At 40.1% G+C, this 19711-nt stretch overlaps 2 protein-coding genes across 5 annotated transcripts in view; both read right to left on the reverse strand.

Annotated features, from left to right (window-relative positions):
- Positions 1 to 3473: 3473 nt before the first annotated feature.
- On the reverse strand, positions 3474 to 4850 carry MTERF2 (mitochondrial transcription termination factor 2). Its single transcript, XM_036083152.2, has one exon. It carries the CDS (start codon positions 4848 to 4850, stop codon positions 3693 to 3695), a length of 1158 nt encoding a protein of 385 aa, XP_035939045.1. The 3' UTR covers positions 3474 to 3692.
- The window catches only part of CRY1 (cryptochrome circadian regulator 1), a 102782-nt gene continuing 87843 nt past the window's right edge, over positions 4773 to 19711 (reverse strand). Inside the window, exons 11-13 of one of the 4 annotated variants that reach the window (XM_036083145.2) lie at positions 17523 to 17594; positions 17328 to 17431; positions 4773 to 4909 (exon numbers count right to left, since the gene is read on the reverse strand). In XM_036083145.2, coding sequence (XP_035939038.1) covers positions 17328 to 17431; positions 17523 to 17594 — 176 coding nt within the window. In that variant the 3' untranslated portion in view covers positions 4773 to 4909. Of the gene's footprint in view, positions 4910 to 14535; positions 14807 to 15739; positions 16380 to 17327; positions 17432 to 17522; positions 17595 to 19711 lie in introns of those variants that run through there. The other 3 variants (XM_036083146.2, XM_078076516.1, XM_036083144.2) reach the window with 3 other exon arrangements.

A 19711-nucleotide genomic window follows, 5' to 3' on the forward strand; every position in this document is an offset into this window, starting at 1 on the left:
AGCCACCCAGGCGCCCCCCATTATCACTTTTGAATTCGAGTAAGTCACAACTCCAGTTAATATCCAGAAACAGAAATGGGGCTACTCAGTAACCAGTACTTCATTCTGCTGTTGGCAGTCAGTGCTGACTATACGCTTGATTTCCCAGGCTAACTAACTTGAGTTCCCTGGAAGTCTTATAGGTAATCATTTATTTTGGCAGCTAATTACACTTTGCCACAGAATGAATTTAGTGTAAACTGTTGAAATAATTTTGTTATTAGAGCCTTTTTTTTTTCACAGAGGAAATAAAATCTGACTCTAGTGTTTTATGTAAGGCTGTCTCTCCTTGCTATATCATTGATTTTGAAGATTTCAAATTTTATTCTAGGAAGACAGAAATAAGAATGCAATTATGGAAAAAGGCAGAAAGGTTCAAGGGCTAAAAACTAATGGAATAGGATTTGGTCTAAGGGAAAATAAAGTCCGTAGACTATGTTTGACCATGATGACCAAATTTTCTAAAAATTTAATCTTGTCAAGTCAGAGTAAGCTACACGTGTATTTCTATAACCGTGACGGCCTCTGGTTTTCCACACCTGGACCTGAGCACAATTTTGCTGATGTACTGACTAGGCTTTTTACAAATTAATGGCCACTCAACCCTGCCAAACTTTCTTATATACCCTCTTGTATGTTCATTTTCTTATTCCTCAAAACAACACTTATCTTCTCTTTCCAGCCCTCCTGCAGTACTCCCCTCCCACCCTATTGCCCTTTGTAAGAGGCAACCTGACAGCAACTCTCCTCTCGCACCACTTACCCCGTCACCCTGCCTGCATCCGTCCCCATGCTCTGTGGACCAGGACTATGATCTCTGCTCTGATCCCAAGTCAGTCCGCTTTAACTTCCTGCAGGATATTCATCCTGCAGTTTTTCCATCTCATCCCTGTCTCTCTCCTGGGTCATACTCATCAGCATATAAACATGTTCTGGTATTTGCTTTCTTTAAAGAAAAATTATGCTTAATCTTACAACCATCATTTTCCTGCTTCCCTTCACAGTATTTTTGAGAAACTTTATACAGTCTCTGCAGCTTACTCATCTCCTGTTCTCGAGACCCGCTCCAGTTGCCTTCTTACCTTTCTCATTGCACCAGAATCGCTCTTGATAGGCCAACCAATGATTTCCTTTTTGCCAAATCCATTGGTCACTTATCTATATCTTAATTGACCACCCCATGGCATTCAATATTATTGGCCATGCCCTCTTTTCTCGGCAGACCTCTTTTGGTCAACTCCTTCCAGGTGTGGCCAGCCACTACTACAAATCTATAATTATTTCTGGGCAATCTCATTTAGAGTCGTAGCTTTTTTTAAAGATTTTATTTATTTGACAGATAGCGAGAGAGGGAACACAAGCAGGCTTCTCGCCAAGCAGGGAGCCTGATGCGGGGCTCGATCCCAGGACCCTGGGATCATGACCTGAGCCGAAGGCAGACGCTTAACGACTGAGCCACCCAGGCGCCCCTAGAGTCATCATTGAAACACAGATGATCCCTGAATATCTATCTCCCGTTCTGACTTCTCACAGTTCCAGACTTTGCCATTTGCCTGTTTGACATCTCTGCTCAGATATTTAGTAGGCATCTCAAAATAAAATGAACTAGAACTAAGGTTAACCATATAAATGTATAATCTGTTCCAAACTAGGCCACTTCTGAGAGTGGAAGATAAGCACACCACTGATAATTATGTCAGGACAACAAGCGAACTTTTCATAGCACATTTCATCTGGGATATAGACCCAAGTCGTCTTCCTCACCACCAGCTCTGAAACACCACTTTCTTTCCAAAGGTTCCGAAGGTTTCCCATCACACTTAGAACAAGATCCTGTTCCTTAGATGGACAGGTGACACTCATCCTGTCCCACTCTCCCTGACACTCAGTCCTGCCCCAACTGTTGCTGCCTGCCATTCTTTTGCTCAAACAAACGTTCCTGTTTAACTTTGGGTGACACCCTTTCTGTGCCTGCATCTCACTTGTGTAGCAGTAAATGGCGGTACCCAACTCTAAGGGTTCTAAAGTACAGCATGCCTGGCACTCGGTAGGTGCTACATGGGAGTATCGTTCACTACCCTAAGGAACCAAACATTTGGATAGTGAGGGTTACTTGCATTTGCTTATTGAATAAAGACATGGCCTGCATTTCTAATAGGTTTTTCATTACTTAAGAAAAGGCCATGCACACGTAGGATACAGATGTTTGTCAGAGTCAACGGTCTGGTTGTGTATTTGTTACAAAATTCAAACTCCACAGCTGAAAGTGAGCCAGTCTTTATCTGTATAATGTTTATCTTGGACCAAGATTTAGAAGTAGAAACTTGGAATGCTACTAAAATTGGTACCAACCATCACACACTTTCCCGTTCAGAGCCAGACCTGGATTTTTAGAGTTTTCTAAAAAGCTGCTTACTTCAAATGTATATAAATTAGATCACTTCAGGAGCGCCTGGGTGGCTCAGTCGTTAAGCGTCTGCCTTCGGCTCAAGTCATGATACCAGGGTCCTGGGATCGAGCCCTGCATTGGGCTCCCTGCTTGGCAGGAAGCCTGCTTCTCCTTCTGCCTCTGCTTGTGTTCCTGCTCTCGCTATCTCTGTCAAATAAATAAAATCTTAAAAAAAATTAGATCACTTCATATTTAAGGAATTTTACATAAAAATCCCTAAGTTTGTTGTTGGTACTCCTTTGGCATGTCAGGTAAGGATATGGCTTTTCTTTCCTTTTTAAAAGACCCCTTTATTTATTTGAGAGAGAGAGAGCATGCAAGAGGGGGACAGGGCAGAGGGAGAGACTATCCAAGCAGACTTCCTGCTGAGCATGGAGCCATGAGATCAGGACCTGAGCTGAATCCAAGAGTCGACACTCAACCTATTGAGCCGCCCAGGCACCCCATGGTGTGGCTTTAAAGCAATCCTTTTTCTATTCACAGGTTTGAACAAAGTCAGATCATAGTAAATCTGGGCTCTGTCACTTGGCAGGACTCTCTAAGCTTGTTTCCTCATCTATAAAATGGGGAAAGTAATGAATGCACATAAAAGAGTTCTATGAGAGGAGATGGGCAGTTTTAAACTAACCACACAAGTAAGCTCTATTCTTTTTGAATGAGAAATACTTGGTTCTCAAAGGCACTCATTTATCCCAACCAAGAGATGAAATCAGCTTTTTCTAAAAAAAAAAAAAAAAATGTATTGGAAGTTTGCTAATTTCACTTAACACTAAGCTACAGGATTCAGACCACAGAATGGTGTTTCAGAGCTGGTGGTGAGGAAGACGACTTGGGTCTATATCCCAGATGAAATGTGCTATGTAAATAAAAACATATCCATACTTTGAATTAAGGGAGTGCACTTGTCAATTTCTTAGAAATGATTCACTTATAAAGTTATCACTGATGTGCCATTTACTAGTACAGGAGTTTTTTGACATAGCAGTTCAAGGTAAAAATTACCAACTTTATTTAAAATAAATGCAGTTTATAGTTTAAAATATAGCAAATGAGTCCGAGATTATCTACTCAGAGGTAACTTAGACACAGCTCAGAAGCTAAGTAGTTTCTTAAAATTACTAGTGCCTATAAACTGCCTGACTCACTTAAGTCTTTGCCCCTCAGCTTCACTCTGCAATGCTAGAAAGCAGCAGCAGTCCCCAAGTTACTCTTCCACATTTAATGGTGCCACAGGGTTAAATAATGGCCTTCCTTTTTTGGCCTGAATTTTGCCAAAGTTAGCCTCAAACTCTTTTTTTGTTCCATTTAGATTTGCTAGATGTCCATCCTTTATTCTATAGCCTAGGGAATTCAGTTTCCTTATCCTGTACCGTACTATCTGTGGAGTTAACTCAAGCACCATTGGAGTCTCTTTTATCTGAGCTATGGAAATTCCTTCTTTGAGTAATCCCTGAATTCTCTCTTCCAAAACTGGAACAGAATAATATAAAATGGCAGGACATTTCAAAACTAATTGCTTCAGGTCACGATCTGTGCACTTGAAAGCATTTTTAGAGAAGATAATGCTGTTCTGTATACTTTCTGGGCAAAGTTGAAAAAGAAATCCTTTCAGTTTGGATAGAAGCTGGAGAATTTCAGAGTTTGTGAAACCTTGCTCCTGGAGAAATTCTAGTGTTTCCTTTATAGCTGCAGGAGAATTTAGCAAAATAAATGGATTTTGGCTTAATAATTTCAGTAACCAAACTTTCATGTTGGCCTCGGAGCCACCTAAATTTAGATAACTCTCTTGGAGAATACCTATCATTTGCTTATTTTTCTCAACAGGATTATGAAAAATATTAGATGCAGTTGTCAAAAATCTGCTAATGACCACATTTTTGAGTCCCAACTCTTGAAAGAACTGAATGTTCAGCTTCTGGGTTTCCTGGTCCTTAACAGTAAAGAAAGATTCTGGAAACTGTTCTATTAATTTGACTAACTCTTGCTCGTTTTTGCAGACCAACTGCCAGAGTTCTCTCTGGGTGTTAAAAGTGGTTGGACTGCAGACAATTGCTTCTGGGCAGTGTTCCAAAATACTGGCTATAGCAGCTTCATTGGCACCTAGCAGTTGTAAAACATTTGCAATTTCCTCAACATAGGTTTCATCTTCAAAAAGTACCCATCCTTTTAATCTGCGTATTTTCCTGATATCCACTGAAAATTTAGAGAGCTTTTCCACTGTTCTTTTATTTTCTTTGTTTGACTGACGATCAGTTGTATAGGTGAAGCATGCTAAAGAGGGTCTGTATTTTGAAGCTGCGAGCATCTTTCTGAAAGAACACAGCCTGCAGGGCTGGGAGCTTATCAGCAATTTCCACAGCATGCCGGCAGTCCATTGGCTAATTCCCACCGTCCTGGGGACTCAGAATGTACTCAGCCTACCTGTAACAAAGAAAACACAGGTTTTAACATAAGGGGCATTGACTTTTAGAATGCAAAAATAAATCCGGGCTCTAAGCAGTAGACAGAAATAACATGGATTTAAATTAGACAGGAAAACTGAATTTTGCCAAAGTTAGCCTCAAACTTTTTGTGGAATATTACATATATACTCTTAAATAATTTATAAAGAAACTAACAGACCTCTTCACAACTTAGACATCTTATACATTATAAACACATTGTCTATGTGAGCTTTGCCACAACCTTGTGAAGTAATTTCCATTTTACAGATCAGTAGCAAGCCCATGAAGAGTTCAAAGATCTCAAATGTTATTCTGACACAAATTCCCTTTCCTACAACTCTGTTATGTTTTTCTTTAGGAGACATATTTTACTTCTACACACACACGGTTTTTAAATTTTTTTAACATTTTACATTTTCAAGTTTATGTTTAGCTGAAGCAAACACTTATTGGGGAAGGGGAGTCATCTCTAATTTTATACTTTAGAGTAAATATTTCTGCTGAATAATTATTATCCAAAGTCAATTTATTTAAAATGAGTTAATAAGTATAAACTTGTTTTCTGAGAATTATATGAAAATCTTTTTTATAAATCCAAAATTAAAGTCTTAGCCAGATAACGTAAGGAATGCTATGTGACTGCCCCAGTGGAGCAATGGGCAATCAAATTAAGTGGAATGGGGACCATACTTTTACAAGTCTAACCAGCTGTCCCCACTTGACAGCTTCAGGTCCCTAGAGATGGCTATACTGTGCCTAATGCATTATGGACTTCGGCACTATTTTCTTGTTATCTCTGGTAATGTAAACATGCCTAGTTTGTTGTTGTTGTTTTTTATTTTAACATGTTATTTATTTATTTGAGAGAGAGAGAATGAGAGAGAGAGAGAGAGAGAGAGCATGAGAGCGGGGGAGGGTCAGAGAGAGAGAGGCAGACTCCCCTGCTGAGCAGGGAGCCCGATGTGGGACTCGATCCCGGGACTCCAGGATCATGACCTGAGCCGAAGGCAGTTGCTTAACCAACTGAGCCACCCAGGCACCCCGCCTAGTTTGTTGTTTTAACTTTTTTTTTTTAAGACCGTATTTGAGAGAGAGCATGCACAAATGGGGGAGGGGGATAGAAGCAGAGGAAGAGGGAGAAGCAGACTCCCCAGTGAGCAGGGAGCTGACAAGGGGTCGATCCCAGGACCCTGAGATCATGACCTGAGCCAAAGGCAGACGCTTAACCACTGAGCCACCCAGGCACCCCGTTTTAACTTTTAGTAGCTGAGAGTGTTAAGTGTCGCATCCCTGCCACAAAAGCATTAACTGTTTAGCTAGTCAATAGCCTTCCCTTATTACTTGTAGGTTTGAAGGAAAGTTGAAAAAAGCCATAATCCAATCTCTGCCCCTAATAATGCCATCGCCATATATGATTAAGGACTTTTCACTTTCAAGCCTGTCCTAATGCAAATAAATTGCTATTCTCTAAGGAAAAATGACAAGTAACAATGTTCTCAGTTTGGTTTACCATTTGTAATAATAGCTCATTGTTAGTGCCCATGGTGTCCCAAATAATTGTAGGCACAGTTTGTTTTACTACTGGTGGTTCAACCAGAGTTTTGTTCATATAATTCCTAATACCAGTTTCCTTTAGAGGATTCCTAATTAAGCTATTTTAAAATTTCTAGGAGGACCATGGATTTTAACAGGAAGGAGGAGATACTACATAATGAGGATGGGTACATGCAGATCTAATCTGGAGCCCCATACTCCACAGCTTGGGCCTCACATCTGTACCACATGCTGGAAGAAGCGTGGGCTCTGTCGCCAAAATGTCCATGCTCAGTCCTGGTTCTAACTGATGGGGTCATCTTGGGAAAGTTACTTAGCCTCAGATTAAGTCAGTAAACAAGGAGTGATTAGAACAGTCCCTCACAGTAAATGTTCAGTGAGTATGACTACTAATAGTACCATCTGTAAAAGGGAAAGAAAGTACATAAACTTTACAGGGATACTGTGAGTCCAATACTTTGCACAGGTACATAGTAAGCACTCAATAAACAGTAGCCATTACTAGGAAAACCTGGAGCTAAAATTCTTGTACTAATACAACTTTAGATTGTATTTTAGACAGAAGTACATTATTTACAAAGAATAAGTGAAAATTGTGAAAACTGTATTTTAAATGCTTTGGTTGTCCCAAATAACTGTTTATAAAAGCAATACACTCTCACTAAAGGGAATTTGCCAAATTCTGAAAAGAATAAGGAAGTGGAAGAGTCCTTCACAACTGTTCATATCTGATATACATGTCTGTTTTTTTCTGATTCTTGTCCCTTTTAATTTTTATTTTATTTTTTTTAAAGATTTTTATTTACTTTTTTGACAGAGAGAGACACAGCGAGAGAGGGAACACAAGCAGGGGGAGTGGGAGAGGGAGAAGCAGGCTTCCCGCAGAGCAGGGAGCCCGATGCGGGGCTCGATCCCAGGACCCTGGGATCATGACCTTAGCCGAAGGCAGACGCTTAACGACTGAGCCACCCAGGCGCCCCTTGTTTTAATTTTTAAATACATAAAGCAAGGCTACCTTGTATATGAGAAATAGGGTCTTAAGCTCAGCCTACAATTTGAAATTGTGAAGACTCAGAATTTTTCTTGAAAATGTCTTAAGCAGGCACCACACTAAATACTGACATAATGTCTCCCAGTAAGGCTAGCACAGCAAGGGGCTCCTCAGCACTGAAGGAGATCCCGGTGTTTGGCTAAACACCAGATGAAGTTATGTGGCTTAGTGTGGGGGTTACACTATACAAAATGACAGGTTAAATGTTAGCACCACATGGACCATGGCAAGATGCTTCTGCCCAATGACTCTGAGGGTAAAGCAGGCCGTCTCACATTTCCTGCTTACTCCAGGATGAACCATCATGTGCCTGGTGAGCTGTCCCACAATTAACGCTATCTTGCTCTTTCTTATTCTCTCTCTGATGAGCAAACACAGTTGACTGCAAAAGTGAAGAGCACAAATGTTGTGACTCCTCTATAATCAACACAAATCATATATACATTGATTTATTTTATGCACTCTAAGTATCTAAACTTGGCATCAAAAACACTCTATAAACATTTAAAATGAGTACATGACATATGACAGATACACTGTAATTCTGTAATTCATTCCCTAAGAATGAGTATTTGGGCTATTTGTAGTATTTGTAATATGCTGATTATCTGTCCACATTTCATCATTTTTAGGATGAATCCCTAGGAGAATTACTGAAAAAGAGATGTGAGAACATTTTAAGAGCTAGGTTGTTAATTTACTATCCAGAAAAAAGATCTCAGTTGACCTTGTCACAAGCAGTATGACTGGTTCATCAGTTTTAATTCTGATATGTGAAAAATGAACACAATACTAATTTAACTCCATTTTCTTCTATTAATGAGGCTGAGCTTAATTAATTATTTTGGCCATCTTTATTTCCTTTTGTGAGTTAACTATTCCTGCCTTTTTAAACAGGAATCTTTCTGTTTTTTAAAAACTGACTTATATAAATTCTTCATATATTAAAAAAAAAATCCTCTTGTTTTTGGATTTTCTCCAATTCTCTTTCAGTTGTAAATGGTATATTCCAGCATTACCAAAGTGGTTACATTTTTTTTTATTGTGGTAAGATATAAATTTTACTATTTTTAGGTATACAATTCAGTGGCATTAAGTAAATTCACAAAGTTGTACAACCTCTACCACTATTTCCAGAACTTTTTCATCACCCCAAACACAAACTCTGTTCCCATTAAACAGTAACTCCCCATTCTTTCCTCCTCTCAGCCCCTGGTAACTTCTACTTTCTGTCTCTAGGAATTTGCCTATTCTTGGTACTTCATATAAGTAAGTGGTCATACAATATTTGTCCTGTTGCATTTGGCTTGTTTCACTCGGCATAACATCTTCAAAGTTCATACATAGTATAGCACATGTCAGAACAAAGTGGTTAATTTTAAGTGGGCAAGGGTCATGGAAGTTTCCCTCTTCTTGATGATTCCTACTGCTTTTACGTACCACATGGTCAGAGAAAAATTCATCCATATGTCCTTCTATATTTTTGTTTGATTTTAAGAAGTTAGCTCCTTTAATTCACTTGAAATTTCTGTTGTGAGCTGAAAGTCTAAATAAATTATCAATAGTTTAGCTATCTCCAAGCACTGTTTTTGAACAATCCTTTTCTTCCCCATGATTTGTGAGGTCTCCTTTACTATACATTAAATGTAGCTTTTGATTCTACCTAGCCTCCGTCCTCACTCTCCTGATATTTTGCAATTCCCTGAATGAGCCAGGAGGCTAATTTCTTTGCTGCAAACTCGGCTCCCTCTGCCAGACCATTCTAAAACAATCTCTGGGTCAATGCACTCTTGCATACCCCCCACAACGATGTCAAATCTCCTCAGCTTGGACCTCCAGCTTCTCCTGACCCCTACTCCACTCTCATCCAATGCTCTCGCCTCTACTCTGTACAAAGAAAGGAGAGCAACTCATCACACCAAACTTACACCTTCTGCTATCTCCCCTTTCCTACAATTATACCTTTCAGCATTCAGGGTAATCCCTGCTTCTGTACTGATCCCAACCTCTCTGGCCTGAACACCTCCAGAGCCCTTTTTTCTCATATACTCACTCCTTCAGCTGTATCGTTCCCTCTGGGGCTCCCACCCTTCAGCTCAATGGATCTTCTCACTGCCACTCCAGCTAAAACCCTATTTTCTCTTACCTTCAGTTAATTCTTGCAGATCCTTCTTTCTCTCCAATTCCTCTCCTCCTACTTATATAGATCCCAATAAAGACAATTCCCATGGGATTAGAGCCAATGAGGTCTGTTCGTTCCTGTCTCTTCTGACCTCTGCAGCTTTCAGCATAGTCGACCACTTTCTCCATGAAATACTCTCTCACCTGATTTCCAGGACTTCCCACTCTCAGTTCTCTTCCCCCTCTTGCTACACTCTCACTTCCCTTTATCTATCTCCTTTGCAGGCTCATCTTCAAGGCTTGATTCTAGACCCTCTCCTCTTCTTACCTTACAGTTTCTCCTCAGAGATCCTGTCCTCATCCAGGGCTTCAGTTAATCACTTGGGCTTCTCTCCAACTTCTTCTCAAAATGTGATCTTGTCACCTCCCTGCAATAAACTTTTCAATGGCACTTTAGGATAAAGACATAAAACAAAATACAAATGCCTTACACCATGGTCTAAAAGGCCTCTCTGTCTGGGCTCTGTCACTACCCGAATCTGTGCCCATCTGCCCCACCCCCAACCCCACCAGCCACACCAGTTCTTTTCAGTCCCTGGTGCTCTGCCTGTGCCCACCACAGGGTCTTTGAAGGCTGAGGGCTGTTCCCCATGCCCAAAGTGGCCCTAACTCCTAGGTCTGAGGGTCACTCTCTCAGGGAAACTTCCCTGACCATCTTGAATAGACTAAGTCTCCTGTCCCCATTATAGGGTCTCATGGCACCAGGACTGCTCCTCTGTGCCACCTGTCATAGCCGCAGCTGTTCATGTGTTGTTTCTGTCTCACCCTCCAGGAGGGCAGAGAATCATCACCACCATGTTCCAATGAATTGCTTCCCTACCCTTCACTTCACTGGCATTGCCGACTCTAGGAGGCATTCCTGGACAAGGAGGATCTTTGTGTGCTCTTCCACTGCGTCTTGCTCTTAACCTTACTGTAGCACTTAACCTCCTGTAAAGTTCTTCATCCATTCAACCAGTGGTTTTTCTTTTTTCTTTTTAAGCTCATGCTGTGTTGTCAGGCATTAGGTTAGATACTAGCTGTTCCGCTACAATGTTTCTTCCTAACTTTGGATCAGAGACCCACTGGAGAACCTGGTAAGAGCCACAGACTCTCTTTCCAAAAAGAAAAAAAGAAAAGACCTGTACTCACAACATTTGCAAAAGATTTTACCAGGATTCATGGGCACCCTGCAGCCCAGCTGTAAACAACCTGTACTAGATTGCAAGCACTGGGAGGGTAGGGTCTGAGTTCTGTTCTTCTCTGTCCCTTGTACCCAGCAAAGAACTTGGTCCACAGGGGAACAAAATAAGTATTTGTCAACTGAAACTGAATGAACAAATCCAGTTCATGAGGCAGCCTAAGGTAGTGTGTAAAACTGTGGTCTGTATGGACTTAATTCCTGGTCATTGGTTGTGTTGTGATGTGGGAAAGTCACATCATCTCTCTGTGCCTCAGCTGGAGTGTCAGGAAAATAGGGACACTACATTCTGGGTGCCTGTGAAGACTACATTGAGTTAATACCATAACCACTTACAGAGTACTCAGAAAAGTTATTAAATCACCACAAAAACCCATTTTAAAGATGAGGAAACAGATGCAGGTAAAATAACCTGCCCAAGGTTGCTCAGCTAACAGGGCAGACCTTGGATTCAAACCCAACAACTTGGCTCCAGAGTACAGCTCTTACCCTGTGCCCTACACAGCAATGCTCTGGGCAAATGTTTGTTAAATCACAATGTGGTCTATTCCCAGATACTTCATGCTTCTTAAGCATTCCTGAGGAGGTAAGTTCACTTCTGGAATATGCACAGTTTTCATACTTAATACAGTCTGCTCTACAACATCAGTAATAATTCAATTAAGTTCTACTTTTATAACATGTATGATCTGACAGTTTCAAATTAACCCTAATGTTTATAAATAAGTAAAAAATGAGGACCGAAGGAAGATCTCGGGGAATGATTGACAGCCACACATCCATCTTGTGGGGCCGGCGCTTGTCCAGAGGAACTTCTGACCTCTGGCGCCTGGGCATCTGCCCAGGCCAGGGAGGCTGAGCGGCTGGCGGGGAGTCCCGTTTCTCGGTGCGCGACCCCGGACCCCTGCCTGTCGGCCGCTTTGTCGCTGGTGAGGCTCCCCCCCCGGCGGCGGAGAAAGGGGTGCGACTCACCTGTCCACTCCGCGCAAGACGCACTGAGTCCCGGGTCCCCGGCTCCGTGCTTCCTCCCTCCCCCCCGCCGAGGTTCCCCGTGGCCTGCCGTCTTCCTGAGGCCTGGAAAGAGGGGTCAAGGTCCCAAGACTAGGGTCCCAACAGGGCCGCTAATTTCTCCCAGCACGCTGTCCCGGCCCCCTGCCCCTCTACCCGCAGCCAATCACGGCACAGGAGGCCCGTGAGCCCGCAGACGTACGCCCCCTCAGTCCCAACTCAGCCAATCAAGGTGCGGGACGCAGGCCACGCGACCCTCACGCAAGGCGGGGCTGCGCGACGGAGGCGGGCCAGCGTGGGAATCAGCTTTCCCGGAAACAGCCGGGTGCAGCAATTAATGAGCCTGGCATTTTCACACCCTTTCCTTGCCAGCAAGTTCCGGTCGTTTTGTCCCTTGGGGAATGTCACTAGCCCATAAGAGAAAACGTAAAAGTAACTCAGAAACCGCTGTATCTTGAAGCTATAGCCATTCAGAATTCCCCAAATAATTCGATAGGTAAAGAACTAATTTACAAAAAAAAAAAAAAAAAAAAAATGTAGTTCAAAAAACAAAAAACCTCTTTGGAACATAGCTAGCCTTACTGCTACCCCTCCCACCCGCCCCCAGTAGTGAGCGACTGTGTCTGATATGTCTTTAAAAGCCTCCCCCTGCCGCTTTCGCCTAAATACTTGCCTTTTCCGATAAACTGTCCAGTGGTTTACATTCTAATTATTACCAGTGATGCCAACCTCATAAACTAATTTCGCCTTAAAGCCAGTCCCAATGTCTATCCCATTTATTCTTATATTTATCTATCAATCAACAAATACTTATGGTATGCCTATTAAGTTCCAAGCATGTGAAACAGCAATGAGAAGACAGCAGTGGACAAGACAAGGGGGTATAAAGTACATTCCCGGTCCTGATGGAGTTTACATGTAGGACAGCGAAGGACAAAGACATTAACAACCAATAACATGATTAATCCCAACTAGAGTTAAATGTTTCCAAAGACAGGGTGCCCCGACCCTGCCTAGTTGTCCTATGCTCCTGTATAGAGTTGGGAGTCGGGAAAGCTGTGATTTTCCCAGGCTGGAGATCTCTCCCTTCATGAGTTTCATAGCACACTGTGCACAGTTCTAACACAGCCTGAACACACACCACCGTAATTCTTCCAGACTGCCCTCTCACTTTGTGAACTCCTTGTGGAAACTTACGGATTTATTTTCCTATGAACAATATTTGGCACATTACAGGAACCCAGGAAATGCTAATTGGAGCCTAGCCTTAATACTCAGTTTGTGCTCAATAGGCTTTTTGAGATGGACTGACATTTGCACTTTAATTACACTGAGCAGCAGCAAGAATCCTAGCTCTTTATCGCAAGATCAACTCTGATTTCCAGGACATTCTAAAATTAAATGAGTAGCTCATGTATATGAGGCTAGGGCTGCTTGTCCAGTAACCCTTCTCCTTCTGAGTTATCCTTATATAAAAATCCTATTATTCATGGCTTTACTGAACACTTTTTCCTGCAATTCAAGGATCTGGGACCTGGATTAACCAAAATGTTTCACTGCATTAGGAAAAGGGAATTAGAGTAGGATACAGAGAAGGGAAGGCAGTTAAGGAATGTAAACTCAAGCACTTTAGAACTGCATGCTGCAATCACTGGTCAGGAGGAAGGGAGCAGACATGTACACTAGGGTGCTGGCAGCTTAGCTTGTACAAGGGCTCCACATAGTTGTATAAGAAATGGTAATACATATGATCATGTGCATTGTAATCAAAACTTGAAACTGACCAAGTCAGCTATGCCAACTGTATTAAATAAAGGCTACCTAAAGTTTTTCCATTCCAAGTATTTAGTGAATTTCTAGGACCACGCAATCAGAAAAAAAGCAGTTGGATGGAGAAATGGAAAAAAGAAGCCAGTATTATGGATATTACCTATAGGAAAATTACAAACATGTCTGAAATTGTGGGAAGATCCTGAAGTTTCTAGTACTTAAGAGATGTATTAAAAATATACTGTTATGGGCTGCCTGGGTGGCTCAGTCGGTTAAGCTTCTGCCTTCGGCTCAGGTCATGATCTCAGGGTCCTGGGATCAAGCCCCATGTCGGGCTCCCTGCTCAGCGGGGAGTCTGCTTCTCCCTCTCCCTCTGCTGCTCCCCCTGCTTGTGCTCTCTCTCAAATAAATAAATAAATAAATAAAATCTTTAAAAAAATATACTGTTATCAGGCTTTTATATCCCAATTTTACTAATTTATTTCAAGTGAATGTAAAAGCATAAAAACTTTGCATGCGTTCTTTCAAAAGTTTGGTTTCCTCAACTCAATTTTTCCAAGTTGCAGAACAGAACAGGTTTTGTTAATAAGATTTCAAGATACATTTCCTGAATGAATATAAGGTCTTAAATCCCTCAACCACCAGCAGGGTTTTCAGAACACTAACCCTTCTGGTTAGAGGAAAACACTGTATTCAAATATCTGCTTACCTGAGATACACTAATACCTGTCTTTCCCTTTCAGTGATTCTTTTTAGTTACAATTTAGACCAAACTGAAAAAGCTTTCCAAAAAACCCCCTAAAAGCCCAAATCCCCCTACATTTAAAAGTAAAGTATCAGTGTCTCTGCTGAAACAATGTTCTTTTACTAAAGTATTTATTCACATTGAAACTGAATCTTTTAGGGGCGCCTGGATGGCTCAGTCTGTTAGGTGTCCATCTTGATCTCTGCTCAGGTCTTGATCTCAGGCCCATGAGTTCAAGCCCCGCATTTGGCTCCACATTGGGCGTGGAGCCTACTTAAAAACAAAAAAAACCTGAATCTTTTATTCCCCTGGATGATGATGGCAAATCCCAGGTCTATGAATTTCTCAATGCTGTACAGTACAATCAGGTCCAAAGAGTAGGTTGCTAAATAGAAGCATCATGAAAAACAATTAAAATATCACTCCTTATTAACAGTGGTGAAAGAAGATAAAACATATTTTTTTTCTTTTCTCAGTAATGGAACTTATCAATCAGTGTTAATTCATTATTCAGGATGCTTTTTAAAATGGGTATCATATAAAAAATATGTTACTGTTTTTGCATTTTAGACTCAAATTATTCTTAAAAGTTACCTTTAAATACAATTAACACACTGAACATCTATCACAACTAAGAGTGGGAAAATAAAAAAAAACACTGGTTATAATTCCAAAAGGAAAAAACTAGCCTACGAGAGACAGGAATGGGATAATAATAGTAATGAGAATAACAACAGCTAACCACAGCTGTAGCATAGAGTTAGGCAGACTGTGCACTGCACAATCCAGGGAGCTATAAAGCATGGCAGCCCTGCAGCTAACACTTATCGACTAACCTGCCACATGCCAGGCACTGTTATGAGCATTTCATATGTAGTATAAAGCAGATACTACTCTCATCCCTATATCATAAATAAGAAAAAAAAAGGCACAGAAGGTTAATAACTTGCCCAAGATCTCAAATGAGTGGCAGAGCCAGGCCTTTGACTCCAGAGCTCACATTATTAACTGTAGTGACTAACTCATAGTCATAAGCCCCATTATCTGAAATAACCTCTTTGGTTTTAAATCTTTCTTGCAGATAGGTATTATAAAAAGTATAAAGCATTTGGAAGTTAGTAATCTTATTTGGATTAATTTTGAAAAATACTCTATTACTAAATAAATGGGAGCTGTTCCTTCATCCAGAATGGTTACATGTGGTTTATAGACTCTGTCTCTGATTTGTAATCACATCTCACAGAACAATGCTCTCCCCCTTAACTAAAACAAAAACTTAAAAAGAAAAGAAAAAACAACCACCACCAAGTACACAAGATTCCATATATGCATATACTTTAATAACAAGGTCACTTAGCTGTAAATGAACAAGGGGAGACAAAGAGAACTTAACACATGATACTTCCACAGATTTGGGTCAAAACAGGCATACATGAAGATTTAAAACATATACTGTCTATGTTAACAGAGGCTATAACTACCAATTTTGATTGCGCACATTTTCTAAAACATTATTATCAAAGACTGTAAAGTTAGATCAAACAATGATATCAAGAAAATTTTGCCCTAAAATTTTAACAAAGTCTTTTAAGAAAGTCTAAAAACCTATTTTCCCACATTGACTCTCAAAACTTTTTTATATCAGAATATCAGTTTGCCACTTTAACTTTTACCATACATGAAAAATTATCAAAAATATATTGATGGGTCTATATTAATTGTGACTATTTATATTTACATTAAGCAAAATTTTTACCAAGTTATTTATATACAAATTACCATTTGTCCTATGTGAAATTCATTAAAAAGTTTATAACTATAGAAATGTCATTAGAAACAATGCATTTCAAAATGTAACTGCTTTCCATCAATGAAGAACACTTTAAAATAATTTAACTGAAAAAAGTAGTGAACTCCCCACCAATTTCAGCTGCAACAGTATTCCTCCTGAATGTTTTCTGTGATTTAAGGGGGAAAAAAAAAAACTGGGTAAAGTTTGACTGCAAGGAATTAAATGATAAAAATTTGATGAGTGTTTACCGATCTTATCTTCAACAACTGTACAGTCTAATTAGGGTTGGTGCTAAAAAAACCCAGCAATTTTTTTAAACTTTTACTTTTTATTATTGCTGTTCATATATATATTACTACTGAAGTATAACTGACAGACAATATTATATTAAGTTTCAGGTGTACATCATACTGATTCAACAATTCAATACGTTACTCAATGCTCAACATGATAAATACAGTTAGCAGTAATTTAAAAATTGCCAACAGTTTAAGATAACTGAAGAAACATGTCTTTTAAAACTGGTAAATGTACTGTTTTAGATACTTTTCATATAAACAAATCATAAAATAGTATCCCACATCCAATTCAACTGAATATAGCCATGGCTTTTTGATACCTCTAAAAAGGGCCAATATTAAAAAAAATTAAACTATTCCTGAACTGGAAAGAATTTAGATTTCAGAAGTATCACAACAGATAAAAGAAACTTATAAACATTTAAGAGGCAAAGATTTGGGGAAAAGTTCATAAAGAGATTATGTTAATACCACTAAAATAAAAAGTCACTTTAATTGTTTTAAACTCATGGTCACATAGTAAGGAATTGAAAAAGAGAGTTTTTTCTGAGAAAAAACTTGAGCACAACATTATTACTTTTTCAGATTTAAAGATCATCAATTAAGATGACCATAAAACTAAGTGCAGCAATTTGTCCAGTAGAGATGAACTTCTCTTATCTAAGAATTAACTGATTTTGTAACAATCACTGAAAAGTTTAAGCCTCAGTTTCTCTAGTTTGAAAAAAAATGATTAGCTCCATTTTGGAAATTGTCTTAATTTATGTTGATCACACACTACACTAAAGCAAGAAATAAAGGTCTAAAATATTTACCTAATTAGTGCTCTGTCGCTGGACCTTAGGACCAATACTCTGCGTGTCCTCTTCCTCGCTAGGACGTTTCCCACTGCTGAGACCAGTGCCCATGGAGCTTCTTCCTACATATTTAAAAAAATGTATTTTTTTTTAAGTGTATGTTTAATATAGGAATGGTAAAAAGAACGGTATGCTCAAATGCTTCATTCTTACCTTGCTTTAATAGATGAGTTTGCTGACTGTCTCCATGAGCATAATGTAAAATACCACTCCCTTGAGAGCAACCTGTTAGTATTTAAAAATACTTAAATTACTTAAATTTACTTAAAATTTAGTAAAATTACTTAAATCCCAAGTCGGATGTATTAAGACTACAAATCTAATTTTTAGTAACAGTATTAAGGGCATTTATGCTTTTTAGGACTAAACCTCAATCCTTCATATGAGCCAAAAATCACATGCCCAAATCAGGAAAATTTAAACTTAAGGTCATAGAAATGTTGACTTTTGGTTCAAAGGCAAAATCACTGATAATCATTTTCTAAAAAACATTCCTTTACTGAATAACAATTAGACACTTGAGCATGGAAGCAAAATATAGAGCGACAGTGAGATATATATCCTCCTTTCACCTCTTGTCCCTTTATTCCACATTCTTCCCTCAGTGCCTGTCCAAAACATAGGTCCTTGGAGAGAAGTGAATGAGGGTCTGCCAGATGAGAATTAAACAATTCAAATCACACAAAGAGGAGGAAATACAATGTGGCAGTTACCTAGCCTAAGCAATTACATTAACCCTCTAAAAAGAAACAATGTTACAGGAGAATGGGTTGGCACAGAAAGTAGGTTCTAGAGAAACATTTTTGTCAGTGTGTCCAGATTATGGACAAATATGAACATTCTAGCTCCTACAGAGAAGTCACCTCATGGTCTGAACAAGGCAATCTACTTATTTTTTATTGTAATTTCATGCTCATCAAGTTCCTCTGGATAAAGAATTCAGCTTTTCAGGTACTCAAAATTGGGAAAGTGAATGCCCTCATCAGGGATGAGGGCTTCCATCACTGGAAAGGGATACCTCCACCATAAATAATAAACGAGCGTTCCCTGTTGATACATATTTTTTAAAGATTTTATTTGTCAGAGAGAGAGGGGGGAGAGAAAGAGAGGGAGAGAGCACAAGGAGGGAGAGTGGCAGGCAGAGGTAGAAGCAGGCTCTCCCGTTGAGCAAGGAGCCCGATGCGGGACTCAATTCCAGGACCCTGGGATCATGACCTGAGCCGAAGGCAGACGCTTAACTGACTGAGCCACCCAGGCGACCCTGATTTTTTTTTTTATTTTTTTTTTTAAGATTTTATTTATTTGAGAGAGAGAGAAATCACAAGTAGGCAGACAGGCAGACAGGCAGAGGGAGAGGGAGAAGCAGGCTCCCCGCTGAGCAGGGAGCCCGATGTGGGGATCCTAAACTCCTGGGATCATGACCTGAGCCGAAGGCAGATGCTTAACCTACTGAGCCACCCAGGTGCCCCCCTGGTATTTTAAATCATATGGTTGGTGTGTGTGTGTGTGTGTGTATTTATGTATGTATGTATGTATGTATGGATGGATGGATTGATTTAGGGGGTAGTGCAGAGGGAGAGAGAGAATCTTAAGCAGGCTCCACAACCAGTGTGGAACCTGATGCAGGGCTCAATCTCATGACCCTGAGATCATGACCTGAGCCAAAATCAAGAATCGGATGCTTAACTGACTGAGCCACCCAGGCGCCCCTAAATCACATGAGTTTTAAACTTCTAGTCTGCCAGTCACAGGATGGTCACCTCTAATTATAATAAAAACACTCAGTTCTTGGACTTGTTGAAGGTCAGATTCTGGACTATAGCAAATTATCCACTGAATGGTGCTTTTCCTGGTTTTACCATCAGCAGGGCTTCCCCTAATAGTGATAATTGTTGTCTTGCATTATTGTACAAGATTATTTAAAACTTCACACAACAATGTGAACATACTTAATTCCACTGAATTGTACATTTAAAATGGTTAAATGCTGGGCGCCTGGGTGGCTCAGTTGGTTAAGCGACTGCCTTTGGCTCAGGTCATGATCCTGGAGTCCCTGGATCGAGTCCCACATCGGGCTCCCTGCTCAGCAGGGAGTCTGCTTCTCCCTCTGACCCTAACCCCTCTCATGTGCTCGCTCTCATTCTCTCAAATAAATAAATAAAATCTTTAAAAAATAAAATAAAATAAAATGGTTAAATGCTAAGTTTTATGTTTACATATATTTTGCTATCAAGAAAACTTCAACAGGGGCGCTTGGGTGGCTCTGTCGGTTGAGCATTGGACTCTTGGTTTCTGCTCCGGTCATGATCTCGGGATTGAGCCCTACATCGGGCTCCCCACTC

The sequence above is a fragment of the Halichoerus grypus genome, chromosome 6 (assembly GCF_964656455.1).
Source record: "Halichoerus grypus chromosome 6, mHalGry1.hap1.1, whole genome shotgun sequence".
NCBI classification, from domain to species: Eukaryota; Metazoa; Chordata; class Mammalia; order Carnivora; family Phocidae; genus Halichoerus; species Halichoerus grypus.

Excerpts from the sequence above, each read along its gene's own strand:
- MTERF2 (XM_036083152.2), bottom strand. The coding sequence starts at position 4,850 with ATGCTGTGGAAATTGCTGATAAGCTCCCAGCCCTGCAGGCTGTGTTCT.